The sequence below is a fragment of the Plasmodium gonderi genome, assembly GCF_002157705.1.
Source record: "Plasmodium gonderi DNA, contig: Chr13, whole genome shotgun sequence".
Lineage (NCBI taxonomy): Eukaryota > Apicomplexa > Aconoidasida > Haemosporida > Plasmodiidae > Plasmodium > Plasmodium gonderi.
Window position 1 is genome coordinate 369,760 of NW_021628938.1, and position 27,741 is coordinate 397,500.

Sequence of the window (27,741 nt, forward strand, 5' to 3'; positions counted from 1 at the left end):
TAAAGTGTATTCAAGTAAGCACGCATGTGTGTAATAGTGGAAATGATTGATTATAAGTGTAAAGTATAAATTCTTAAAATATATGGGACAACGCTACTCTGAATGTACATGTAAGAAGGGGGGATGGGATGTCCGTGGGGTGGTAAATCCTACACATACACACACACACACCTTATGAGGGGGGGAGGAGGATCATAAAAAAAAAAAAAAAAAATAATAATAATAAACTCTTGAGTGTAAAAAAGCTGAACTATAAATATATATGCACATATATACATATAATATGGCACTGAATCACCTCTAACCCTTATTTTCACTATAGAATAGAAGAAAACAAAACATAACTTAATTCCCCTCCCACCAGATAGTTTCCTTTAAGATGACAATTCTTTGACTGCAATAATTTTTTCTTGACCACAAGCAGATAAAACACTAACTAATACGGATTTTCCACCATCAAAAAGGGTACGGATTTGCTTAGCAACTTCATCTAAATTTCCATCTGAGTCTTTTGGCAAACTTAGATCATCCTTGGTCTCTCCATTGTCATGAAGTAATGAAACGAAACCATCTTCAGTAATATCGATTAATTGCAATTCTGTTCTTTTGACAACAGGTACATCCATATTATGTGATGTTGGACATATATCTTCATATTTTTTCCCCGTGAAAATATCAATACCTACAATGTGTGCTTTTGCATGACCATGTTTTCCAGTTTTTGATGTTGAATAATCAACTACTTTACATGGATGTTCCTTTAGCATAACATGTCCATTCTTTTTTATTGCACCTGCCTGTACAGGGTAAGTTTGTGACGCTCCTGCATCAATGTTGTCATATGTTTCGTGATCTGACATGTTCAGGTGATTTGGAAGCCAAAAATGGGAAAAAAAAAAAAAAAATTTTTTTTTTAAAACAAAAATAATAGCTAGTTCTTAAAAGAGAAAATGGCTTTTTTTTTTTTTTTTTTTTTTCAATACTCTTTTTTAATACGTGGTGAAAAAAAAAAAAAAAAAAAAAAAGTGTATGTGGTAAAAAGGCTGTACTGCGAAATGCGCCTGAATACAGAAAAACCCAAATGTGATAAAGAATAAAAAGGTTAAAAAAATTAAAAAAGCTAAAAGAGCTAAAAATGTTAAAAAAATTAAAAATGCGAAAATAGCTAAAAAGGCTAAAAAGGCTAAAAAGGCTAAAAAGGCTAAAAAAGCTAAAAACTGATATTCCCCCTACAAACAGAATAATCATACAAAAATGTTCCTTTAGGAAACTCTTCTTAAAATGTGATATATCGTTCTAAATTACTTTTATTTCTTCCACTCCCTCTTTTGGAATTATATTAACTTAAATTTTCTTGATAAATAGATAAAAATAAAAAATAATTAAAACACACTTGGATATACAAATGATTTAAAAATATAAATGAGAATAGGGTACGAACATGTGAATGGTAATGCTTTATTCCGAACTTTTTTTCACTTCAACTTTTGGTTTTTTTATTGTTTTCTTTGTTAACCTTATAAAAATTGTTTGTTCGATATGGGGTAATATATATATATATATGTGCTTATAATATATACTAAAACGTTACTACATTTTTTTTTATTTTTTAAAGCGTTCTCCCTTTATTTTTTTCTTTCGCTCAGAAAAATGGAGCTAACTATTACATACACTCTTGCCTCTTTACTTTCCTTATATCAGTTAGTTAAAAGATAAATTAAATTTTTAAAACACGGAAAAAGGCAACCTTGCCCAGTATATCAAATTACTATTTTATATATTTTGTATACGTTATATGTACTGTGCTTTGGAGTTACAAGAAACGATTAATAAATTTACCCACTTGTGTGGGGGAAAATTAAAACAAGTATGTTCCGAAATGGGGAATCGCCAAAATGGTGAGCTAAAATTTAGAGTAAAACATACATATATATATTCATCAATCACGTATATATATTTTATACATTATATATGTATGAATGTAACGGGAACCGAAAGGAAAATCGACGCATTACCCAAAATTTGCTTCATTTATTTGCATTAATCATTTGCAGGCTTGTTTTCAGGTAACATACGAACGTATTAACACGACTTATGGTATATATATATTATTACTCTCAGCAAATGCTGAAATGAGAACGAATGAATTAAGATGAGTTTTTTTTTTTTTTTTGTACTTGTTGAGGAGGCATAACATTATATATACATTTGAATATACAATGTTTGAGGCGCATACATGTTTATTTACTTATAAACAAGGTATTATGAAATACCATGCATATATATATATATTTATATATATATTTATATATATATTTATATATATATATTATATATGTTTATTCACTGCTGCAGCAGTCACGCGCATAGTAATGACATATTGTAAATGTCGTAAGCAAAATTTTCCCCCTTACAATGTAAAATATAAGAGCAAGGGGGTATATGACACTACTTTCATACTTTTTGTGTATACATATATATATGCAACTGCGTGAACATGTAAATATTTATATAACCAAAAAAATATATCACGTTTTCTTTTTCTGCTAACAGTTCTGGGAAAAACGAAAAATAGAAATATTTTATGATATTGAAAATGTAAAACGAGAAATGGTATTTAAAAGTTTGAGACCTAATAAGTGTTAAGGAATTTAATGCGTAATCCCTAGTTCCTACTACAAAGGGTGAGGAATTGTAATAATGTTAAACTTTTTTTTTTTTTTTTTTTTTCCGATGTACTAAACATGTTTCCTTATTCTAAGCATAAGTTAAAGCATATTTTTATTTCACTTTTGAAATTCCGCACACCATTCAAAATTCCTCATCATCGAAGGGAAAGGGGTATACGCAGCAAGGAAGCATTATTATACGTACAACTGATATATATATATATATATATATATATATATATATATGCATATGCATATGTGAATGTATGTGTGTAGTATATTTACTTCCCCTTCATATGATAAGAAAAGCTATCTTTTTTTTTAATTCACTGATGAGTTCACTTGTTCCCATTTTGTTTATATTATGGCCTGTTACTACTAACCAGTTTAGCAAAAAGTTGGGATTTTCTTCTGTCAATTCGGTAAATACTACAGTACACTGCAACCGGGGGGGAAGTGGGGGAACGTTCTCATGAGTTTGTACACCTAATTCAGCATATTTATGTATTTATCAAATAGGCAGAAATAACAAGATAATTAAATAATTTACTGTTTCCACGAGGTATTTGTGAAATGGATTAGTTGTAAAGGGACACATATATATCATTAAACGTTGTGAAAATAAAAAGAATAAAAAAAAGAGGGCAAAAAGGAAGATTATATCGTTATTTGGATAGTGTCTATTTTTTACATTATATAATACTTCCATCTCATCGAATATGTGAAATTGTTTTACGAATATGATATAAATGATAAACATGTCATTACATATCAGCTTTAACTGTATTTTGCCGAGCATTATTATTTTTTCATATTTTTTATTCTAGTCCATTTTTGTTGCCATTTGATTTTGTCATTTTTTGCGAGGTATGTATTAACCCCTCAAAAGGCGAAGGAAGATCAAAAACCTTCTTAATTTTATTAAACTTAAAAAAAAAGAAAAAAAAAAAAAAAAAAGCTTTTATATTTTGCTACTACTAAGATATAAAATACAATGTAAAATGACTCATAGTTTACAGTTGTTCCTATGAACATGGTCCAATCTAATCTACTTATTTCGTAACATACATTTGTTTGTAACACTTCGCATAACCTTTCCATTAAGGAGTTTTTTTTTTTTTTTTTTTTTACAAGCATTTCCACATCACACAAATTGGTATAAGCTCACCATGAATACGTTCTCTAGTCCCATTGTTATCATTTGGAGAACAGGTCGTAAAAAATAATCACTTCTTTTTATATCACGAAATAACTTTTAATTACACTATATTGCCATAAAAAAAAAAAAAAAAAAAAAAAACGTGGCCTTAAAATGTTAAGTACACCATGTCCTTTAACTATAGAAAAGTTGTGAAAAAATAAAATGTAAAATAAAAATATAAAATAAAAAATAAAAAACATTTTATCATTTCTCATAAAACTACAAATGTACTATTGTACTTTTTTTTTTTTTTTTTTTTTGTAATCTTTGGTAAAAGAAAAAGCGGAATACTTATGAGTGACAAAAACAATTAACTTTTTTTTTTTTTTTTTTCATATATGCATCTTTAACTGTGTACGGGGAAAAAAAAAAAAAAAAAAAAAAAGGAAAAAAAAAAGGGAAAAAAAAAGACAATTTTAATACGAAATTATGCATTTTGTTCGTTTAACACATTCATTACTTTTTTGAATAAATCTTTTTTTTTTTTTTTTTTTTCCTCCCTTTCTAAAAAATATTGCATCATAAAAATTCACTGATGTTACTCGGTATCTTGTTTAAAACGTGATTGTAATCTGAAAAGGGGAAAGGTCCGAAATTGAAAGGAGAAATATGTCTATATATATATATGTACGTATGTACATGTGTGTGGTGCAAAATATAAAGCAGATTATGATTTCCTATGATTTCCACAACATCTACATAATTAACATCCCCATCTTCTTCTCTTCATCTCTCTCTTCTACTTTTTCCTTTTTCGCGTCTTCTTTTTATTCCTACCCGTTTCGACAATATCTCTAAGAGCAGTTAATGCATAGGTTGTGATTGCCAGTGCTAATGGTGCAGAAAAGAAGGGGGGGGGGGGGTGACAAATCGATAAAATGTGATTATAAAAAAAGTCACACATATTTGTAAAAATGTAAATGCACAAGTACTATTCTATCAAATTGTCCTACATGATAATGAAAAAATTGTGCTGGTTGAAGAAAAATTTATTGAAGTTGGGATCATAAAAAATACACTTGGGTCTGCAAAAAAAAGGGTAAGAGAAAACCCAAATGAATCTCATGTTAAGAAAATTCAGCTTATTGTAAATATCTACTTTTTCTTCAAATTCACATGTTATAATATGATGAAAAAGCTTAAAACGTCAGATTATTTTTATTTCTTTTCCTACCAATGGGATTTATCGTTTGGCTAGCTAGATAATAAATTTGTGTAATCGATGCAGCGATGGGTAGAGAACATAGGAAAGACACCATGTACTTATCTGATAGGCTGAGCAATAGATATCAGAGGAATAAAATAAAAAAAAAGTGCAGTGAAAAAAAAAAATAAAATAATTAAATAAAGGGGAAAATAAATAATATATTGGTGGAATCACGTACTCAACATACGCTAAGAGAAAATTAAGACAAAGTAATCATGAAAATTATGACTTTCTATCGGCAGCATTTATAGAAAAGGAAATATATATATATATATATATATATAATGAAAGATAGATATGACACCCTCAAATGGGAAGGAATATCCGTTGTCAAAATTAAGAATTGACAATAAACATGTGCACATTAATATGCATTTTTTTTATTCATGCATTATATATCATTCGCAGCCTCTCTCTTTCTCTATTAACATTTCTTACATGCTTTGAGGACTCTTCAAATCTCCTTCATCAAAAACCCGTGTAAATAATTTTTTAATAATAAGAGCCATTAAGCTTAGCACAAATAAGTGCACTATTTTTAAGATCATATAATAATTTCCTTTGAGCACTAGGAAAAGGAAAATTAAGGGAAAAAATAAAAAAAGAGAACACACATACACACATATGTGAAGGATTGAATTGAGGAATAAATGAATGATGTGCACATGTAACTGGGATAACAAATTTGATTTTAAAAATTCAAGTTCTTAGTGAATACAAATCCAATTTTACACAAAAGCAAACATTGATATGTTCTACTTATTTTTTATTTCATTGCTAACTTGACATGTATATGTATCCACTGAGCCCGTAATCGAAAGCATTTGCTTCGTCTCCTCTCAAATTTGTCAAAATGTCGTATATGAACTTGGCCAAGATCTACAAATGCAAATTGATAGAAGGGATATATTGGACATGTATACTTATAAAGGTGTGCGTATATAGGTGTACATGTAGAGGTGTACATATAGAGGTGTACATATAGAGGTGTACGTGTAGAGATGTACATATTCACACAAGTGAATATCTCATTTACTTGTTCTATTTATGTGTCTTATGCACGTACAAAACAAAATATGTATCTAGTATATTTGAACATAGCTTTAATTGTGTAATCCGAGTTAGCTAAATTGAAAACAAAAGCTGAAGTGTTGGGGTGGGAAGGGGTGAAAAAAAAAAAAAAAAAAAAAATTAATTTTCATTTGTAAATAGAGTCTTTTCCTATTGAGGGAAAAACAGTATGCTTTGACTCATTTTCATCACAGCTTGGATTCTGCTTCTTTTTATTTTTTTTATTTTTTTTTCATTTTCCTGCTTATACATCCGAATACCAATGGCAACGAGCATACAAAGCCAATGTTTAAAATCCCGTTAGTCAAAAAGAACACAATTAGGGCGGTGAAGTATGCTGAAAAGTGTATTAGTAAAAGGGGTGTAAAGAGTTTTGAAACTATTCCTACTGGAGTATGCAAAAATGTTAACACACATACACATGCATGCACGTACATGTATAAATTGGTCTATTAATTTATTTTATTTATTTTTATTTATTTATTTTATTTTATTTTTTTTTTTTTTTGCGCCATGGTGAGTATTTCTCTCTTCCAATGTAACTATTTCTTAGGATTAAATACCCATTATAGATGACAAGGTTAAGGTTGTCTGGTTTCGTGTATGTCCTAAAAATTAAAAAATAAGGGAAATGATAAAATAAATATATATATATATATATATATATATATATATATATTTTTCCTTCGTTTGACTTTATCATATGATAGTTTTGCTCTAACTTTTTCATATGATATGTATATGCTTTGGAGTCTCACCGAATATGCCAATATATGCAAAATATGGTAATAGAAGGAACAATAAGAGGGACATGTATACCTTCATAATTCCGCTAGAAACCTAGAGAAGTGATAATGAAGGGGAATACACATACGAATAAGTATATATGTTTTCATATACACATATATATATACATATATATATATATATCTTTACTTATGTGTGGTCATTTTTAACTCCTAGAAATGTTCATAATTTTGTCGCAAATGAAGAGTGCCCTTTTTTTTTTTTTTTTTTTTTTTTTTACTTATGTAAAAAACTTTACTTGATTAATTGAGTACGCCTTATCCACTGTTTTACTCCATATATCTACAATATAGTGAAATAAGAATTTACCCTTTTAGATTCCTTCATTTTTTTTTTTTTTTTTTTATGAAGAAAATACAAGATGAATATAACGTCAAACCTATTTTGTCCTGCTTTGGAATAAATTTGGACTCATCACTGTGAATTATCCTAGAAAGGAAATTTGCCGATGGGGAAGAAGCTTCTCAAAAAAAAAAAAAAAAAAAAAAAAAAAAATTTTTAAGAAGAGTAGGACAGCAGAAAGGTTGAAATGGATTGGTAAGAATTAAATCAGGTGATAAACCTTGGATTACTCAAAAAGTGTAAAATAGACATGTAAATATCTAGTGGAATATAAAAAGAACACATTGAACTCATCAATTAATCCTCTCAAAATAAAATAAAATTATTCACTCTGTGTAACCAAAAAAGTAGGTAAAACTTCTGAACTCGTCGTCCAAATACGGATCTTGTTTTAGGATGACTCCAACAGCAACTGGTCTTTCTTGACAAAGGAAAAAACACAAAATTAAAAAGATGCCAAGTGCCTTCATCGTTGTTAGTAAAATGTTGTGAGTAGACAAGTGGTTTGTTATAGATGTAAATGTGTATACACGTACGTGTATGTGTGTATACTTAAAAAAAAAATAATAATAAAATAAAGCATAATACAGCAAAAGGAAAGCAAAATAAAAGTGAAAATGCTGCAACGTCGTTTCAAAAAAACAAACACAGTAACTCGGTACGCAATTGGGAATGCCCATACATAAATCAGCATGCATGTACAGGTAGATATGCATATATATAGGTGCGCTTTTCTTTCCCCCTTTTACATTTGCCCATTGGACTCTCAACGCTTGCCTCATTTGCACAGAAATATATTGGTACCAAACTTCCCGTTGTAAAAATTTATTCTCAGTTTAGGGGACATTGTAATGTATGTACATCATTTTGAATTCTTTGTCCAACTATGCAGTTCGAAATAAAGTGAAAAATTTTGTGTGTCACAAAAACAGAAAAATTGTGCACACGCTCCGGATGAAACGGTCATGCTCGAAAAGCTCGTCAAAAAATAAAGAAAAATAAAAACAAAATAAAAACAAAAATTGACATAGAAGTAGGCGTAGAAATGGACGTAAAAAATGGACGTAAAAAATGAATGGAAAAAAATGAATGGCAAACGATGAATAGTAAATAGTGGGCGATCAATTACGAACTGTAATAACAGGAAGGGAACGGTGGATCGCACGGGATGAGCCACGGGGAGAGGACATTTTCCCTCACTCGGGCAAGCCCAACTTAAAATAAATCGTCCTCTGTTAGGGCCTTCCATATGAGTTGAAACTTCGAGTGAAGAATGCTGGCAGAAGTATTGCTCATGGTACTTTTTTTTCTTTGTTTGTCACATAAATCACAAATGTCTTTTATCTCATCATGAAAATGTTTATAGTAAGTGGATAAATCTACATCATTAATTTGTGCTGTATTTTCAACTCCTAATTTACTTTTTTCAATGTATAGAGGAGCGCCATATCTGTCTTGAAAAATTCCTTCAAAGCTGTCATTACAACACAATATAATCGAATTGGAATCTACCATAAAATTTAAAATAAATCTTAAATCTTTATGCATACACATTTTTTCACATTCTTCTGTTACACTCAAACAGAGATTCATTATCTCTATCTCCATGTATATGGGAAAGGGATAGTTATTTTCTTCAACATGTTGACAAAAATATAATAAAAATAGTAGGTATATACAACCAGCTTGAAAATGAATAAGATCTGTTTTATACTTGTCCATATATATATTCTTATTTTTTTTAAAAGTTTGCTTAAATATATCTTTCCATGCACACCATAATATTTTCCACACACACATATTTTTTTCATATCTTGATTTGCATAAAATTAAGGAAAATTTTGTTTCCTTAAATATAGAACTTAATAGCAATAAATCTTTCTCATCCTTTTTCCCCTTTTCTTTTACTTCACTACTTTTATTCATCCATATGTCTAACACATATTCTATATCTTCTACATTGCACTTATATCTACCTGGTATAGCAAAAGGAACATAATACCCTCCACACAAATCACCTACCCTCCGAACATATCTTTCGTCCTTTACAAAATCTATTGTGTACATTCTTTTCATTAATATTTCGTTTACACAATCAAATCTATGTGTTCCCCCCCCATCCTCCTTATATGTGTATATATTTTTCTTATGTTTTGCTTTAAAAAAAAAAAAAAAAAACAAAAATGAACATTATTTATGATACCATTTGTATTCGCTTTTCCTATAAATTAGGCATGCTTCTCACTTCACCTTTTTCTCTTCCAAAAATGAGTAGCACTTTTGTGTAAATAATATTATTGAAAAGTTTCCCCAGTGTCTGTTCACGCAAATTTCCTCAGTTTGGAATAAAATTTCGGGTCTTGAAATTGGATGTGCTTTCTAATGTGTTATTTTTATTATTACCATTATTTTATTTATTATTTTTTTTTATTTTATTTTTTTTTTGCTTCATGCACACACAACAAGGTATACCCTTTCGTAAAGGTTTACTCTATTGGTGTTCCCCACTTCTGTGACCATTTAAGAAATTATCCCCAAAAAGGTAAGATCATCATATATCTTATTTTTCCAAGTTCTTACGTTATTTTAATTCATTTTTTTTTAAAAAGCAACAAGTGGTACGAATAAACAAGTAAACGAATGAACGATTGAGCATATATGGAAAAAAAAACACAACTTGGCTAGTTCCCCCAAAATAGCCAAAATGATTCAGTGGTTTGCATTTTTTTCACCTGAACAATTTATGTTTTTTTTTTTTTTTTTTTTTTTTTTTTTTTTTTTTTTTTTTTTTTTTTTTTTTTATAAAAAAAAAATTTTTTTTTTTTTTTTTTTTTTTTTTTTTTTTTTTTTTTTTTTTTTTCTCTTTTTTATAATGACATAAAAAAAAAAATGTGAAGGTTAATAGCTGTACTGAAAAAAGGAACACTTTAAAAACCTTAGGCTTGGCAAAAATAAAAATGACTGCCAAAGCGTTGCTTGCTTTAACGTAAAAGTAAAAATGGAGGATTCTTATAACCCCCTCCTCTACAAACCCTAACAAAAAATAATTGTTAAAACAAAAATAGAACATACATATGTAACACAGAATAATGAAAAAAGGGGAACAATGAGAAATAGTGAAGTAATATATATGTTCACCAATGAATACATATGTCACATATTACTTAAATATAAACGAATAAAATATAGCCTTTAAGTTACAATGCAAAAATAAACGAGGAGAAGACCACCTTTTTGGTTTTAAACTAGCTTAAACGAATAATCCTAAAAAAAAATCGTCCAATATGAAGAATGTGTAATTTTGACAAAAAAAAAAAAAAAAAAAAAAAGAAAGTGATCCCATCCCTTCCCATTTCAACCGTTTTCTTTAACTAAGCAGTAACAGTTTGTGTTTTATTTTTAAAATGAAAGTTTTTATTGTAAATTTGTGCCTTCTTGTAATCCGTCATTTGGATTAGCCACTAATGGTATTCCTTTTCTTAGGTAGTAGCTTACTGTTCATATGACGGTTTCTCAATTTTACTAATATATATTTTTTTTTTTCTACATTAACGTTAAGGTTAAAAAAAAAGAGGAAAAAAAAAAAAAGAGGAAAAAAAAAAAAAGGGAACCCTTTAGAAGGCCATTTTGTATGGATATCTTTTAGGAACCTTTCCAATCGGCCTTATGGGAAAACAGTACCCAAAAAATATTCAACTACTTCTCCACTCTTGCCACACACACACACACACACCCTTTAAATAATGAATACCGAAATCGTTGGCCTGGAAGAAATTTTCCCCGACTCGTATACACAAGGGATCGAGTTAACAAGCATGTACTGCTTCGAAATAAATAAAGACATAACAAAAAAATGCATAAATGTTATGAAAGATTTTGCTAATAGTCAGCTTCATAACAATTATAATCATCTAAAAAGATGTCGTAAATTAAACGAAAAAAGTGTACAAATACTTGTCGGATTTTGTGCTGAATTACCAGATGATATACTTAACAAAATAGTACAAATAAATAATGGAAAGGAAATAACTATGAAAAAAGTGAATGTCTCCAAACATCCACCTATGACAAGAAAACAATATGTAGAATGGTCTGTACATTGGCCACTTTATTATAGAAAACCGACAAATGAGTTAACAATATTGAAAAATGAAGAAGTAAATAAGTGTGTACATTTTTTAAATGTTTCCATTCACATTGGAAAAAAATTTGGTACTTGTCAGAGTGGATGTGTATTAACACATAATGACAAAGTTATTGCTTGTTCAGGTGATAATATAAAAAATCACCCATTACAACATTCAGTTATGTTAGCTATTGAGCAGGTTTCATTTAAATTACGTCATATGTGGAAGATTAAAAAAGAATTATATACCTCCAAAAATGAATACATCACTGAGGATAATAAATACACAATTAGTGATATGCGATACTTATCTGCATTGGAATGTTCACCTGACGTACTTGACAAAAAATGCAAAATTGGATATGACCAAACGGGGGGGACAAGAAGTGCAAAATGTATGTCGAACTTGGCAGGTGCACTTGATATGGCAGAGGAAGGGGTGAATGGAAATAAAAATGGCAATAAAAATAGCGATAAGAGTGGCGATAAGAATGGCATTAAGAATGACGATAAGAATGGCAATAAAAATAGCGATAAGAGTGGCGATATGAGTGGCGATAACAATATCAGTGTGGTAAATCACACTCGGATAAATACTCACAACCCAGTTGATAACGATCAATATTTATGCACTAATTATTTTGCCTTTTTAAGCCATGAACCCTGTTTTATGTGTGCAATGGCTATGATACATTCACGTATTAAATGTGTAATATTTGACAAAGTTAACCCAGCGAATGGGGCTCTGTTTAGTAGAGAAAAATTACATTGCTTAAAAAAACTTAATCATCACTTTAAGGTGTACAAAGCAATCCGAGCGGTGTCATAGTTTAATCCTTCATTTTTATGGACATTATGCAAAAAGGTTCCCGTATATGAACAGACAACATCACCATATGATGATGTATGTACATCTCGTTTTTAACTTCCATTTTGTATTTACCCCCACCCTCCTCTGTTTCTGTATACCACCTCAAATGGAACAGCACCATGGGTTGTATATATATATATATATATATATATATATATATATATATATATATATGTACTATTTTTTACCCAATTCAGCCTTTTTTTTTTTTTTTTTTTTTTTTTAAATCTTTTTAATTTGCTCCTTCGATATGATATAAGAACTACCTTTTGTAAACCTTATATATGATTCAAATAAACCTAATGCGTATTGATTGTTCTGCTTTCTTTGGTACACGGGTTTCTACAGTTGGAGAGATTGATTCAGAACTTTTTTTTTTTTTTTTTTTTTTTTTTTGGAACACTCGATTCGTTTTTCTTCTCACATTATTGCATTCTCGCATGTACATATTTATGTATATGTAAACACGCACGAAATTTCCTCGCTGCACTCTTTGGCCAACTAAGAAGAGATAGAAGAACAAAACCAACACATTCCCTTTCCTTCCATTTTTGGTTCTATTAACATTTCTTACACAGATATATATTTATTTTTTTTTTTTTTTTTTTAATTCTTTTTATTAGTGTGCAGCTTTTTCTTCAGCTCAATTTTTCACAAAGAAAAAAGAAAAAAAAAAAAAAAAAAAATGAAATGAAAACATTTTTTTATTATAATAAGTTGATCGTAGTTAATGCATCCTTAGAATTAAAAGTAGTGTAATTTTATGCAAACATGAAAAGGTAATTCATAACATAGATATATTAACATATAAATTAATTGCTGCTTGGATATATGTTTGAGACGTAGCCAACCCCAGATATCCGCATATCTTTATACACACACTTTTTTTTTTTTTTTTTTTTTTTTCCCATTCCCCCTGTTACAGAAAACGTCGAGAGAATTTCTCCATCAAGCATACAATTCCGTTATTAACAACATGAGATATAGACTTTTCCCTCCCTTAACATTTTTATCCTACTTAAGAAAACTACACGTGTATTATTCCCCTATACGAAATGAGAAAGCGGATGTCGCTAGGTAAGGGGGGTTTCACTGACTCGAAAGGAAGAATATATAAAACTTGAAGAAGAAATAGAGAGGCAAAAAAAAAAAAAGTGTAGTTGTGCACATGATGTCACCAACACTGTTATGTGTATATCGACAACATGTGCAGATTTTCCATCTGTGAGTTTAATTCATTTGATTTGTCACAAGATCCTTTATGAATATGTGTGTACATATTTATTGATATAATAGGAGACTAATTATTTTCGCGTCTTCCCAAAAAATGAAACAAAAGTATCCTCTATTAACTGTAACATGGGAACTATTAGCGTAAGCATTTTTATAAGCATATACATAACATGTTAATTTAATAACTATTTTACTACACATGTATCTTTTCTTTTTCATTTTCGTTTTCCATTTTTGTAACATTAGTTTATATTCATAACATGTCCCTTTTATCCCGTTGAAGGTATGATAACCCACCGATGATAGAAGTTGAGTACTTAAATGGAGACACAGAAAAGTTCGTTCAAAAAGGAGGGAAGAAAAAAAAAAAAAAAAAAAAAAAATTCACTGTGAGGAAGCTCAGGCGACTTTGTGTGTTCACATTATCCCTTACTACAGTACCTTATCTCTTAAACATTTTTTCGTATCCCACCATTCCCATCTTTATTGAAGGATAAACATAGAATACTTCAGCGATAGGCAAAAGAAAGAAATATTGGACAAATGGAAATACACGGGTAAAAAAAAAAAAAAAAGAGAAATAAAATAGCACCATTCGCAATTTTAAATGAACATCGTTCTCCATTCTTCCTCCTATTTGTGCATTAACAGATTGATAATGTGTCAGTAATGTGCCGATGTTTTGTTGTGTCTTGTTTTATTTTGTTTTGACATGTTTTATTTTGTTTTATTTTTTTATTTATTTGTTCTGTTTTGTTATGTTTTATTTTGTTCTATTTTTTTATTTATTTGTTCTGTTTTGTCATGTTTTATTTTGTTATATTTTCTCCTCCTGTAGCATCATTGGAACCCTTTCCAGAGGTTCTGGCCCCCACGCTTGAGAAGCCAAAAGACGACATTTAGAATTTTCCACAACCTCCTAGTAATTTTTCCATAACAATGATAGTAAAGTTGATCGCGCCTTCACATTAATTATATGCACTTATTCGCAATATTGATAAATGGTTATGTTTTATTTATTTGTCAATATTTATTTCAGAATGTAATGAAGACCACTAGTGGTATGGAACACCATATTAACACCACCCCATGAGTTTCGATAAATGGGTCTCTACATTGATTACTCCTATACTACACACTTTGAAACATTTCGAACAAAGACAAAGAGAATAAAAAAGAAAGAACCATATTTAAAAAAAAGAAAAAAAAAAAAAGGAAAAAAAGGGAAGAAATTGTACCACTCTTGCATTTGTGCACACGTGTAGGGGTAAGTCATAAGTGCTTTTTCCGTATAATTGGACTAATATTGCCATAGGAGAAAAACAAATAAAAGAAAATAATAAAATAGAATTAAATTAAAACACACCTACAGGTAGGTACGTACGTATGTGTGTGTGTGCTTGTGTGTGCTTGTGTGTACATATATACATATATACACATATTCACATATACACAAATACACATTTACCTACACGTACGGCAACATTCGAAATTGTCAAAATGGGATGTAACTAGGGGATGTACAGAGACGTGTAATAGCTGAGGCAATTGTTTTTATCACTTTTTTTTTTTTTCCTCTTCTTTTTTTTTCTCTTCCTTTTTTTCTTCTCCTTTTTTTTTCTTCTTCTTTTTTTTTCCTCTTCTTTTTTTTTCCTCTCCTTTTTTTTTCTTCTTCTTTTTCGTCTGATTCTCCCAGCAACAAATCCATGACGTGATGATGAAAAAATATCATCATGAATTTACCACCTTTTTGCAAATAAAAAAAAAGAAAAAAAAAAAAATAGAGAGGCGTTTTTACGATTTTTTCGAAATTTTAATTAAATTTTTTTTCTCTTTTAATAATAAATAAAAACGTGCTTTACACTTTATGACTTGAGCATATTTTTTATTTTTACTTCCTTTAATTATAGTTGGAAAATTAGAAAAAGTCACAAGTTAGGAATCTCTTCAGATCACGTAGAACGTATAACAATGTTTTATGCAACTTTTCTTTCGCGCTTTTTTCGTACAGTTACTTTCATTTTGAAGAAAAAGAAAAAAAGATGAAAAAAAAAAAATGAACCAAAAAGATGAAGAAAAAAAATGAACCAAAAAGATGAAGAAAAAAAATGAACCAAAAAGATGAAGAAAAAAAATGAACCAAAAAAGGGAACCAAAAAAGTGAACCAAAAAAGTGAAGAAAAAAAATTAACAATCGAACGGGTGTCAAAACACTGTTCTAATGGCACCTATATAAAGGACAAAACTTAGCTAAATTCCGAAAAAAAAAAAAAAAAAAAAAAAAAGTTTCCACCTTTTCCTATTCTCCATGTGCTTTATTAATTTTTAAGTAATCTTTTTCTCTTCTTTTCTGTTCTGTTTTGTTCTTTTCTTTTTTTTATCTCGCCTAACTTAAACGTAAAATAGTTGCAAATGGGGAAATAGTTTTTTTTCTAAGAGTAATAACACACTTATTTAGTCATTCCAAGATGGTGAAAAAAAAAATAAAAAAATTTAAAACTCCAAGAGCATTAAAGACACTAAAAACATTTGAAAAATAAAGAAATTGTACATTATCTATCATTTCAAATTTTGCAAAATGTAAATCATTTTCAAACACTGAGCCATGGTTGTAAACAGCACCATTGTTGACTTTAAATTAGGAAAAAAAAAATAATAATAATAAAATCAAAGAAAAAAATCAAATAATTTTTTTATCCACATAACCTATGTATTAAATAAAAGTAGGCTTCTTAACCACATTTGTTTAAAAAAAAAAAAAAAATTTAGAAAAACCATGGACCTAATTAATCATTACTTCTACGTAGTTATAGGTAATTTAAAAATAAAAACCAATGTACCTCATAAAATGTAATAACGTGTAGATTCATTATATGTATACCATTTTTTCTTCTTTTATTATTTTCCTTTTTGCGTAGTTTATCTTTTCTTTTTTTTTAATGCATACACTGGAATAAAGGTGAACCCGAGGAAGGGCATGTATAGTAATAATATAAAAATATAGAAAAATTAAATAAAAAAAAAAAAAAAAAAAAAAAATTCCAATGTGAAAGGTCACTGTCCTGCTATACTTCATTTGGAACACGAAAATGGACATTTCAACTTTAAATAATAACCCTTTTCTTTTTTCTTTTTTTCTTTTTTTTATATGACCTGTTTGAATATATATACATGTATGAGAGGGTTAAACCGGGATCAAAGAGGGAATATTTCAATGGTGAGTCTTATGATTGCATTTGTACTGTTTTCATTCTTTCGATTTTCTGTATTCCTCATGTGTCTCTTCATGGTTCAGTGTTATGAATTAATATGGGGGAGTTAATTCCACTTTGTTGTTCTCTTCCCATTAAGTTGATATTTAATATTTTATCATTATTATTTTATTTTATTCATTTATTTTATTTTATTTTTTTTTTTTCAGGCCACGATTAGCAGCAACAGCTGGAATGATCCCTCCTGCCACTGTTCTTTAATGGTAACATTTTCTTAAAAAGAGGAAAAAAATGAAACTAAAGTGATATAAAATAAAATAAAATGAAATAAAATAAGATAAAATAAGATGAAATAAAATAAGATAAAATAAAATAAGATAAAATAAGATGAAATAAAATAAGATGAAATAAAATAAGTACACCTTGTCAAAGCGCTCCACCGACAGTGTGTAGTCAAACCAACACATGTCATGATAATGATTATGAAAAAAAGAAAAAAAAAAAACCTCAATGATGAAACGACGAAACGATGAAACATGGAATTGTTCTTGATCTTAGGGCCGATGTTTCAACAAAAGAAAGTGTAACTTTTTGCTATTCCTCCTAACGGGTAGTACAGTCATGTCGGTCATAATAATTGGTATTTTTATACAACGAGCTACTCACCTCCCACTTATGTAAGTTCTCATAAGAAAAAAAGGAAAAAAAAACTCCTTTCCTATCACAAGTGAACATGTGGGCATATATATATATATATATATATAGATAGATAGATAGATCCACATGTGTACATACATATGTATGCTTCTTGCTCTTGTGCACTTATACTTACCTTCTCATGCAGGGCCGAGGAGAAAAAAACAATCGAAAGAAAAGGAAATATAAAGAAAGAAAACCCCATAAAAGAAATCGCAAAAAGAATAAGGAATAATACAGAGTCGTCCCCTATTAACGCAAACAATGTGATATAGACAAATGCAGATTTATCATTATTGGTGACACATATGATCATAGAGAAAGCCATGTTGTCTATTTATAGGAAAATTCCTATGCTTTTCTATTATTAACATACAAATACAAAAATATATACATTAAAACCTTATGATGTATAACATGCCAAATCCGGCAAGGTAGAAATTAGTTATCTATCTATTATACTTTTTTTTTTTTTTTTTTTTTTTTTTTTTTTCACATTTTATTGGCTCATTTTATGCAATTTTAATTAAACCTAACCGCTTTCCCCAATTTTAACACTTCGTTGTAAATTAATCGAATGTGAAAATGAAAAAAAAAAAATAAATGAATAAAGAAATGAATAGAGAAATGAATAAAGAAATGAATAGAGAAATAAATAAAGAAATGAATAGGGAAATAAATACAGAAATGAATAGAGAAATGAATAGGGAAATAAATACAGAAATGAATAGAGAAATGAATAAAGAAATACATAAATAGGGAGATAATACAACCTCTGACCAATATAACATCTTAACAATCATTCAAAATTATTTTACTTTAAAATGTAAGAAATTGGGGAAGTGCCATTCATACCTACTTTACAAATTTTGTTCGCTTTTAAATAGTTGTAAACAATTTGATTCATTTTTCTGAGGTTGGGAAAATGCATTTGAAAATTTCACAAAAATTGAATTACATGTGAAACTACTTACATTCCTTGCACACGGAAAAGTGGAATAAAACGGGGAGAAGTGAAAAGAGAGAGAAAAATGTCTTGATAAAACATTTTTGTCAAAAAAAAAAAAAAAGAAAAAAGGATACGCACTCATGAAACAACTGAACGGTTCTTTATAACCAAATATGAAAGAATAAAAAAAAAAAAAAAAAAAAAAAAAAGAATAAAAGTACCCTTTCCATTCTATATTCATATACTTGCTGTGCATACATTGCAGAAATATGAATCTCTGCACACGATAAAAGACCACAGAAATGTTACAAGAAAGAGTATTTGTGTATTCTGGAGCAAATTGTTTTATACCAACTTCTGTATTAAGTACTCTTCATGTCCACTTATTCTCCCTTATATGTGGTTGATCCGTGTACCCACTTTTTTGAATACTCTCTTAAGATTATTTTGTGAATAAAAAAAAAAAAAAAAAAAAAAAAAAAAAAAAAAATGGACTTCTTATAATTATGACACATTGCTACGACGTTGATCTTCCTTAATTCCTTTCTTTGTCAAAATATATAAAGGCACAAAAAGTATTCCCTTTTTTTTTTTTTTTTTTTTTTTTTTTTTGTTGTGTTTTGCTTCCCTACGTTGTGTGTTTTCTTCATTTTGCTGTGCCTTATTTGATTTTTGTTCAGTTCTCACATTCACACAGGAGTATTAAACACATTTGTCCTGTTCGTATGACTATTTAAAAAAAAAAAAAAAAAAAAAAAAGTAAAATTCATCACATGTGTTTTTTTGCATATAGATAAAAACTTGTCCATACATTTTTTTTCACCCCCTTTTTATTTGGCCACATGCACACGCCTCTTAAGAGTATTTTTGAGAATGCACAAAAAATTGCAAAGAAACGGAAATGCAAACAGAAACGCAAAAAAATAAAATAAAAGAATAACATAAAAAAAAAAAAAAAATACAAAAAAGAAAAAGAAAAGAACAAACAAAAACGGGAAATTAAGTGTAATTTTCATATTTTACATACCGTGTACACGACAAGGATGTTATTCATTTTGATATGAAAATACTTTTTCCTCTCCACAGTCCCTCCCAATGAGACGTATCAAAACACTGTTATTATTACTATTACGTGGAGGGAGGAGAACTTATTTTATTTAACTTTTTTATGTTATTTGATCACTTCTTATTACTCTCTCATTTTGTTTTATTCTCTCACTTTGTTTGATTCTCTCATTTTGTTTAACTCTCTCATTTTTTTTTCTTTTTTCGCATTAACGACTATTCAGAGTCTTTCAGTGACAGCAAATGTGACATGTCCTTGCATTTTGAAGTCTCACTATACGTAGCTCACCCAATTAGGGAACTGCTTGAATTGCAACTCCAAGTTACAGTTAAAAAAAAAAAAATTTTCTTCTGAAATTTCTCACCCCTTACTAACGAAAAGGCATCCTGAGAAGACCTGAATTTCCAAAATGTCTTCAAAATGTTCAGAAGAAGAAAATAGCAATGAAGGCACCCGTGAAAAGGAAAAAAAAAAAAAAAAAAAAAAGGGTAAAACACATATATACTATGTAATAAATAAAGGGAATTACTCACAAGAAGAACGACAAAAGGAGGCAAGTTCTACAGAAAAATTAATTAAAAAGAAATATGAAAATAGCAGAGTTAAAGTACACGTTGAAGACTTCCATACGTTAAGAACTGTTAAAAGGGATGCATCCAAAGATCAAGATGACACAAAAAGTAAACGTGATGAAGAGAGCCATATCGAACTTTGTGAATATTTGGAGGCACGTAGTCGTCACATAGAGTACTTAATGAAGAAAAAAAGACAAAAAATGAGAACAACCAACACCAATAATGGTGATGATAATAATAATAGCAGCAGTAATAGTGATAACAATAATAATAGCAGAATTAATAGTAATAACAATAATAATAGCAGAATTAATAGTAATAACAATAATAATAGCAGGAGGAACATCATTCAACCACCGGATGATGTCGATATGGAGTTTCTGCTAATGTATAGGAGAGGTAGAGATAAAGACACAACAACAGATCCAGCATCTACTTCCACGAGTAAACAAAACTATTCATCATCCAAAAATAGAAAAAAAATATTTTTCCTGAACAAGGATCATATCCCACAGACATCCACCAGTACACCATCGAATTTGACATATAATCAACGTCTGAATGAAGAAGTTAGAAGTAGTTACCATGCTGGTGGGGAAACGGAAGGAACGGAAATTACACACTCAGAAGCTATCCACCTTTACAATATGAACACATGTGAAGCACAAAATCAAAATAATAGTGATGCACAGAGCTCAAACAGTAATAGCAACGAGTCAAGCAGCATCAATCCACAAAATTCCAGTAGCACTGAATCCAATATTTTTTCGAAACTATTTTATAGAATAAGAAAAGCAATTATTGACAGGAGAGGAAACCCTATAACGAATGAAAATATAATAGACAATGATATGTGCGAATTGACAATTGTAAATACTAATATGAACGAAGTAAATAATGGTAATAACATTCTTCAGATTGCAGAAGATAATGAAACTGTCACGCTTCCTAGACACAGCGATAATCAAATTGGAAGAGGAGGAATAGATGGAGGAGGTGTGTCCAATTGTCACAGAAATAGAAACAACGATATCATTTGTCTAAATGGATTAAATCCGAATGACTTACTGAACAGTTCGGTTATTATAAATCCTGATAATATAGAAATGAATGAAATGTTTAGCAATGTTGAAAACGGAATCATTATGATGGGAAGAACTGATTCCACTCCCATTGGCAATGCATCTAATGAAGATGTAATCGACCATAATACTACTAGATCCAACAATGATAGCAGAACCATACATTTAGATTACAGAAATATCCCTCATAAAATAGCTACCTACTTTAAAGACAATATATCCTACGTAAAGGAAAAAATAAAAAACTATTGGATGGAAAGAGTACGTGAGGCAAATACACAACTGACATCTCCTCATCAGAATACAAGTGAAAGGGAAAGGCAAAGAGAAAGAGAGAATGATCTCCACAATGAAGATGAGAATGATGACCCTAGTTGTCTTCAAGTATTGTTTTTCCTAGGCTTAGTTTGTAAATTTCCAATTTTGTGGATTATAGGATCCATTATATTTTGTATCACTCCGAATGAGCATAAAAAAACGAAAATGTGGAGTCTAATTAATACCTTTTTTGCACTCATAAGTGTTATATATTTTATTAGCACATCTAAATTTAAAATACCCAAACCGCTTTTTATGGTCCTTATGGAACCAGATAATGGAGAAAAAAATAACTTAATTGCCAGAGGAATTCTTAAAAATAGTAAAAACATTACGCAAAGCTTAGCAGTCTTTGATGAATCTTCCTCTTTTGAATGGATAGGTTCAAGCACGCATTCTGTTTTTACAACAGGAAGGGATTCTTTTTTAAATTGGAACTTTGTATCCACACAGAAACCGGACTCCCACGTGTTACTGTAGGTTGAACAACGAGTGAGGCGTAAATTTTTTTCATCATTTATTCATCATTTTTTCATCATATTTTCATCATTTTGTCATCATATTTTCATCATTTTTTCATCATTTTTTCATCATTTTTTCATCATATTTTCATCATTTTTTCATCATTTTTTCATCATTTTATTTTTTTTGTCTTTCTCTCCTTTGGAGACGGAAGGGAGCTGGAGCAAAAATATCAGACAAATGAAGCGGCTTTCTCATTTGAATGAATTCGCACGCGAAGGAGAAATCCACGCCCCCCTCTCCACCCCTTCTTTTTTTTAAAGTCAACACACAATTGTATAATTACACATAAGTAGACATACATGAAATACCTCTTGCATCATATACTTTTCCATTTTTTGCAGAAGCAGCAATGCATACAAACTGTTGAATCGTGTACAAGTAACCTTTATTTTCGGAAGGGGCAATAAATATCCAACTGAACAAATCAAAAAAATAAAGACATTTTTTCAAAATATAAAAGAAAACATGAATATAATTCCGTATGAAACGATCACACTAACGGAGAAGGAGTAATTCTCTATCCTTTTTTTTTTTTTTTTCTCTTCTTTTTCGAATTTATATTTATGGCATATAGTTCAACGTTTTTAACCTTTGTGTTTTGTCCTCGTTTGTGCATATATGAACATGTCCAAAAAAAAAAAAAAAAAAAAGAGGAATACATATAATATTTACACACATGCATAGTAACAGCAGCAGTAACAATAACAATAACACGGCAATGGAGATATTTATTTATCCCAACTGTCATCCTTTTTTTTTTTTTGAAGTATCCCTGAGGATTTCTATGGTGGAGGACTCATATGTAATCGAGGTGAAAATAACTTACTAGGAAGTGTAGACAAAAAAATAAACGAAAAAGAAATGGAAAATGCAAAATGGTATTTGTTTTGGAAGGAAGATGATTACTCAAATGATAATAAACGAAATGATTTTGATGATTCTCATTCATCTTATCCAATTGGGGAAGTTTTTTTTTTTAAAAATGAGCACATATGTAGAGTAGCTTTCTTATATCCCAAAAAAATTAATTTCAGCGAAAAAAATATGCCAGAAAATTTTGTTCAGATAAATAAAATTATAATAAAACCTTTCTGAGTTTAACAATGTTTTTGTAAAAAAATTAATTTGTTTCATACATTGTAATATTAAGCATATCCATTTTTTCTCCTTTTCTTTCTACCTCTGCATGTGCATCTTCTTGTGTGTGTGTCAAAATTTGGAAAATAATTCAAAATTTTATGTGTCCATAAGCAGGAAATGTTTTTTTTATATCCATCCTCCCTACATCAGTAGAGGCAGCTGGAGTGGATATCTTTAGAATGCTTTCTTTCCTTCTTTCATTCCCACTTTTGTTGTAATAATACTACTTGTTCTTCTCACCCCACATGTTTTTTTTTTTTTTTTCATTTACTACCAACCTGAGTCTTAATTTGAACTTCTTTCCTCCTCTCTCCCCCCCCCCTCTCTCCAAATCACCCCATATAACAAATTTCATCATTTTTCAATAAATTTTCGTTTACTGCTTAACTGTATTCGTTGATCAATTATGTAAAGTTACTGCACTGTGTGCCTATAGTTATATATGAGTATGCATTAATGTATGTACATATGCACACGTATGAAAAGGATTACATATTGCACCATGTTCGTCTACGTGCTCTATTTTGTCTCCTGCTGCTTCATTTTTAGACATTTCTCTTTTTTAACATTTTAATTGACCCCATGGTATGTTTTTAAAAATAACTACGTTTAATCACATCACAGTGGGGAGGGTGGAATGGAACATCTCCAAGCATTCAAAGTTGAAGGAGAGAATTATAAAAGCAAATAGTTAAATAAATTCACTCAGGGGAAAAAAGTCATAGTGTAAGCGGAACAGAGAAAACAGAAAAGCAGGGAGAGACAGGACTCATGCAAAAATCCAAATGTGTATGCCACGTCACTTTATTGCGTCTCTGAACGATGGTCGTTCACCCCATCACAACCTTTAGCACAATCATTACCACAACGATCCTTCTTCTGAAACCTGCGAATGAAATAACTAATCGAATCGTCTAGCTTTTCAACAAAGCTTTGCATCTCCTCCCGCTCAATCCCAATGACACATGAAAAGGCAATGTATGAAAAAGGATAAAAGTCATAACTACATCCGAAATACTTAAATGTATGATTACCAATAGTAAGAGCATTTCCTTGAATAACTGTGTTCATAAAATTGTTATTCGAGAGTGTATCAATTGGAATTACCTTTGCTTCTTCGTTCTTGTCATTGTTGTTTTCACATGGATTGATAAAATATGCATTATCCTTCTTACCATTTGTCTTATTTGAGAAAATTATTCCATCCGTTTGTATACCCTGTTCAGTAATGTTGTATCTCGTATTAGGGTTTACCTTTTCATAGTGAGTATCTAAAGTGGGTTCTATATTTGTCTGCATCTGCTTCTTACCATGATTCATATTTCCATTTCGAATGAGAAGTGGGGAACAAATAACCTTATGCCCTGTAACATTTCTATAAAAAAGTAAAGAACCAAGTAAAGTAATAATCTTAGGGTCAGTTATATTACATAAATTATATAAATTATTCAAATTAATAGCCATAGATATTTTATTTTTGCTGTTTTTGATTAATGACAAGTTGTATTTTGAACATAATGTAGAAATTTGTTTCTGCAGCCAAATGAAATTTTCTTCTCTTTCTTTTCTTAAATTCAGAATTTTTTTTTTCCCCAATTCAAGTAATGTGATAAACAAATCTAAATATGCATGAACAGGTGTTCTACCAGGATAATGTTTTTTTAATTCTTTCATTTGTTTTTTGTCAAAATTAAATACTATGCCTCCAGTTACTGGGACTAGGAAATTTTTATCACAACTTTGGATAACGAAATCAACTCTTCCTTTTGATTCAAAACATTTCTGAATTTGATTGCATAAATAATTACATTGTAATCCGAATGCATTGTTAATTATATGTGGAATGTCATTTCTTTTACAAATATGAGAAATTTTTACAATTTCATCTGAATTTCTAGGTGCATAGCTAGATGTAACTGACATAACACAACATATTTTCTCATTATATATCTTTATCAATTTTTCTATTGTATCTAAATCTGTAAACAATTCTTCATCTCTATATATCATATCTACTACTAAATATTTTAAGTTGCAAAAATCTATGCATTTATAACATGTCTTATGATCGATTCTGGAAACGATTACATATTCGCTGCTTTTCCTTAATTTCCTAATATACAATAAACAAGTGCTTATACACATCCCTGTAGCGTATGGTAATATGTACACATCTTCACAACCTCTTATTCCAAAACTTTTTATTAAGTCTTTTACAAACCCTGTGGTTACCTTAGCTAGTATGCTGTTTCCAGCACTCTTTGGTTGCACGTCGTCTAGATTTCCCGATCTGAGGAAAAAGTGTAATGAACGTGTGCATAATGTATACATTTAACATATACACATGTATTCCTACCTGTGGATGTTTATAAATATGCACACACATGTGCGTTTAATTTTTCTCTTTCCCATTCAGTTGTGTCTATTATCCATTTTTTACTTTCCCATACCTGCCAATTCCATGTCCGAACCCGATGTATTTACTCCTGACAAATGCACTATATATACGATTTTCTCTTTCACCAATTTTAACATTCTTCTCACTATTGCACCTAAAAAAAAAAAGAAGATAGGGGGAAATCATGTGTTCTATTCTTTCCTCATTTTTTTACAACATGGTATGTACATAAAAGTTTATAATTTTTTTTTTTTTTTTTTTTTTCTGTGCTCACAAATTTTGAGAAGATATATGGTGCAAAATGTGCATAATCGTTATTTCATTTAGACCTTCATTTGGAACCCTACGATAGTTCAGAATACTGCGAAAATTTGGGGGGGAGTGGGTGGTAGTGCAAGACGGAAAACAAAATTATACGTAACTTGTATTTCTCTTGTTTACTTAAATTTGCATGCATATATTTGTTTACAATTATGTTCTTAATGTTCTTAATGTTTTTTTTTTTTTTTTTTTTTTTTTTTCTATTGTTACTTCCATAGGGTGTTTTGCTTCTGACTTAAGGTCTTTTAGTGGTTGTGCCGAACAAAGAAGGAAAAAATAAAAAAAAGAAGAAAAAAATAAAAACAGGTAAAAAATGATAAAAAAAAAAAAAAAAAAAAGGGAAAAAAATATGGGAAGTGATCCAAGTGAAACACGTCACGAATGGACACATCCGTTGTGCATTTGTTTATCCCTCACCCCAACCACAAGCCCTTACATTACTAAGATAACATAGTATAACAAGGCATGTGAAGAAATAATTTCAAAACGAATTTTTTCCACTCTGAGAATATATAAGTACCTGCTTAGATATTAGGGAATATTTATTGTTACATATATCCCCCTGAACACTTTTATCATGATGCACATCCTCCTTTGCTTTGTTCATCTTACTCTTTTAATTAAAACTTTCTAAAGATAATAACATAACACAATGTAATATAAAGTAGAATAAAATTAATAAAATTTCCTAACGATTTTTTTTACATACTGTTGTGTGAACTTGTTTTTATATTTGATTAACATTTCTAATGGACAGCCTGGAATAAAAAAAAAAAAAAAAAAAAAAAAAAAGTGATTATCCTTTTCATCAATTATTTTTCCTCCCGTTTTGCTTTGTCCTTATCTGTTTTATCACATCTTTTAACCACCTTGATATGAGATGCATGTTCTTATATGCTGTTACACACGAAAAAAATAATGTTCGCTACTTTAAAGATCTATTACAAGAACAAAATTTTGACTAAATTGTTCCCATAAGTTACATACAATAAAATACACAGATAAAGTGCATGCATAAAAAACAACATTGTTTCTATTTTTACCAGGTGATACCAAAAAAAAAAAAAAAAAAAAATAAATAAAATAGTTGAAAATTCTTGCAACAATTTGTTAAAATGATCAACATTTGAAAAAGTATCCGATAATGAATACACTCACTTTACTATTGTTGTGAAATATTCTTCAGATAAAAACTTTCTTCCCTTTTTTTAAGGAACCTTTTCATTTTAATATTCAGTGTAATTTTTTTTTTTTCTAATTCAGAAAAAAGATAAAAAAAAAAAAAAAAAAAAAAAAAAGAGCTAAGCAAAACTTATATATAATTCTACAATTTATGTGTCCTTTACAACATGGAACAAAAAATGCGGTAGGAGAAGAAAAAAAAAAAGAAAAAAAGAATAATAATATGAGATAAAATAAACATTTTTATTTCCCATATAATATCAATACTGTAATTAAAGAGTAAAAATATAAAAAAGAAATGAATAAATATTAAAATAAAATCTTAATATATTATCTAGAAAATGAAACCACAGAGGATCACACACTTTTATATATTATTTATGGTATAATTTTAAAAAGTAAAAAAAAAAAAATAAAATAGGGCGCAAAAAAATTACTAAAAAATTTAAAACGAAACTATAACTACAGTAGGGTAGGGAAAAGCCATAGTATAAACATGGGATGAAAAAAAAAAAAAAAAAAAAAAAAAAAAAATGAGATGGTAAAACGAGTAAAAAAGTAGTAGAAACGGGAAGCAGAAAAAGGAGTAAAAAGATGTTGTGCATTTTCTATTTATGCCCGCGTTATACATCGTACCATTAGGTATATATTCATCAGCTAACTGAATCTGTGAAATATACATAAACTGAGAAATACTATATTATTCTCTCTTCAAAATTTTCATTAAAAAGAAAAAAAATTGGCGGAGAA

The 27,741-nt window shown here is 29.3% G+C and overlaps 8 protein-coding genes across 8 annotated transcripts; 4 read left to right on the top strand and 4 right to left on the bottom strand.

Annotated features, from left to right (window-relative positions):
- Window positions 1–374: 374 nt before the first annotated feature.
- On the bottom strand, window positions 375–860 carry PGO_130490 (eukaryotic translation initiation factor 5A; the record flags this gene model as incomplete). The annotated part of the gene is made up of 1 exon (XM_028689565.1): window positions 375–860. The coding sequence occupies one exon, from the start codon at window positions 858–860 to the stop codon at window positions 375–377; it is 486 nt and encodes a 161-aa protein (XP_028545366.1).
- Window positions 861–4,389: 3,529 nt separating this feature from the next.
- On the bottom strand, window positions 4,390–7,767 carry PGO_130500 (hypothetical protein, conserved; the record flags this gene model as incomplete). The annotated part of the gene is made up of 11 exons (XM_028689566.1): window positions 4,390–4,442; window positions 4,824–4,895; window positions 5,045–5,145; window positions 5,516–5,645; window positions 5,860–5,956; window positions 6,144–6,220; window positions 6,399–6,485; window positions 6,712–6,756; window positions 6,907–6,988; window positions 7,194–7,237; window positions 7,638–7,767. 11 exons carry the CDS (start codon window positions 7,765–7,767, stop codon window positions 4,390–4,392), a joined length of 918 nt encoding a protein of 305 aa, XP_028545367.1.
- Window positions 7,768–8,512: 745 nt separating this feature from the next.
- Window positions 8,513–9,364, bottom strand: PGO_130510 (hypothetical protein, conserved; the record flags this gene model as incomplete). Its single annotated transcript, XM_028689567.1, has 1 exon — window positions 8,513–9,364. The coding sequence occupies one exon, from the start codon at window positions 9,362–9,364 to the stop codon at window positions 8,513–8,515; it is 852 nt and encodes a 283-aa protein (XP_028545368.1).
- Window positions 9,365–11,040: 1,676 nt separating this feature from the next.
- On the top strand, window positions 11,041–12,252 carry PGO_130520 (cytidine deaminase; the record flags this gene model as incomplete). The annotated part of the gene is made up of 1 exon (XM_028689568.1): window positions 11,041–12,252. The coding sequence occupies one exon, from the start codon at window positions 11,041–11,043 to the stop codon at window positions 12,250–12,252; it is 1,212 nt and encodes a 403-aa protein (XP_028545369.1).
- Window positions 12,253–13,270: 1,018 nt separating this feature from the next.
- PGO_130530 (hypothetical protein, conserved) lies at window positions 13,271–14,430 on the top strand (the record flags this gene model as incomplete). Its single annotated transcript, XM_028689569.1, has 5 exons — window positions 13,271–13,371; window positions 13,591–13,668; window positions 13,811–13,864; window positions 14,020–14,084; window positions 14,366–14,430. 5 exons carry the CDS (start codon window positions 13,271–13,273, stop codon window positions 14,428–14,430), a joined length of 363 nt encoding a protein of 120 aa, XP_028545370.1.
- A 1,873-nt stretch (window positions 14,431–16,303) lies between these two features.
- PGO_130540 (conserved Plasmodium protein, unknown function) lies at window positions 16,304–17,710 on the top strand (the record flags this gene model as incomplete). The annotated part of the gene is made up of 6 exons (XM_028689570.1): window positions 16,304–16,340; window positions 16,446–16,511; window positions 16,710–16,744; window positions 16,949–17,002; window positions 17,298–17,416; window positions 17,584–17,710. 6 exons carry the CDS (start codon window positions 16,304–16,306, stop codon window positions 17,708–17,710), a joined length of 438 nt encoding a protein of 145 aa, XP_028545371.1.
- A 2,149-nt stretch (window positions 17,711–19,859) lies between these two features.
- Window positions 19,860–23,045, top strand: PGO_130550 (hypothetical protein, conserved; the record flags this gene model as incomplete). Its single annotated transcript, XM_028689571.1, has 3 exons — window positions 19,860–21,901; window positions 22,292–22,459; window positions 22,718–23,045. The coding sequence occupies 3 exons, from the start codon at window positions 19,860–19,862 to the stop codon at window positions 23,043–23,045; spliced, it is 2,538 nt and encodes an 845-aa protein (XP_028545372.1).
- Window positions 23,046–23,894: 849 nt separating this feature from the next.
- PGO_130560 (O-phosphoseryl-tRNA(Sec) selenium transferase) lies at window positions 23,895–26,416 on the bottom strand (the record flags this gene model as incomplete). Its single annotated transcript, XM_028689572.1, has 5 exons — window positions 23,895–25,380; window positions 25,541–25,642; window positions 25,763–25,849; window positions 26,020–26,051; window positions 26,330–26,416. The coding sequence occupies 5 exons, from the start codon at window positions 26,414–26,416 to the stop codon at window positions 23,895–23,897; spliced, it is 1,794 nt and encodes a 597-aa protein (XP_028545373.1).
- Between the last annotated feature and the right edge of the window lie 1,325 nt (window positions 26,417–27,741).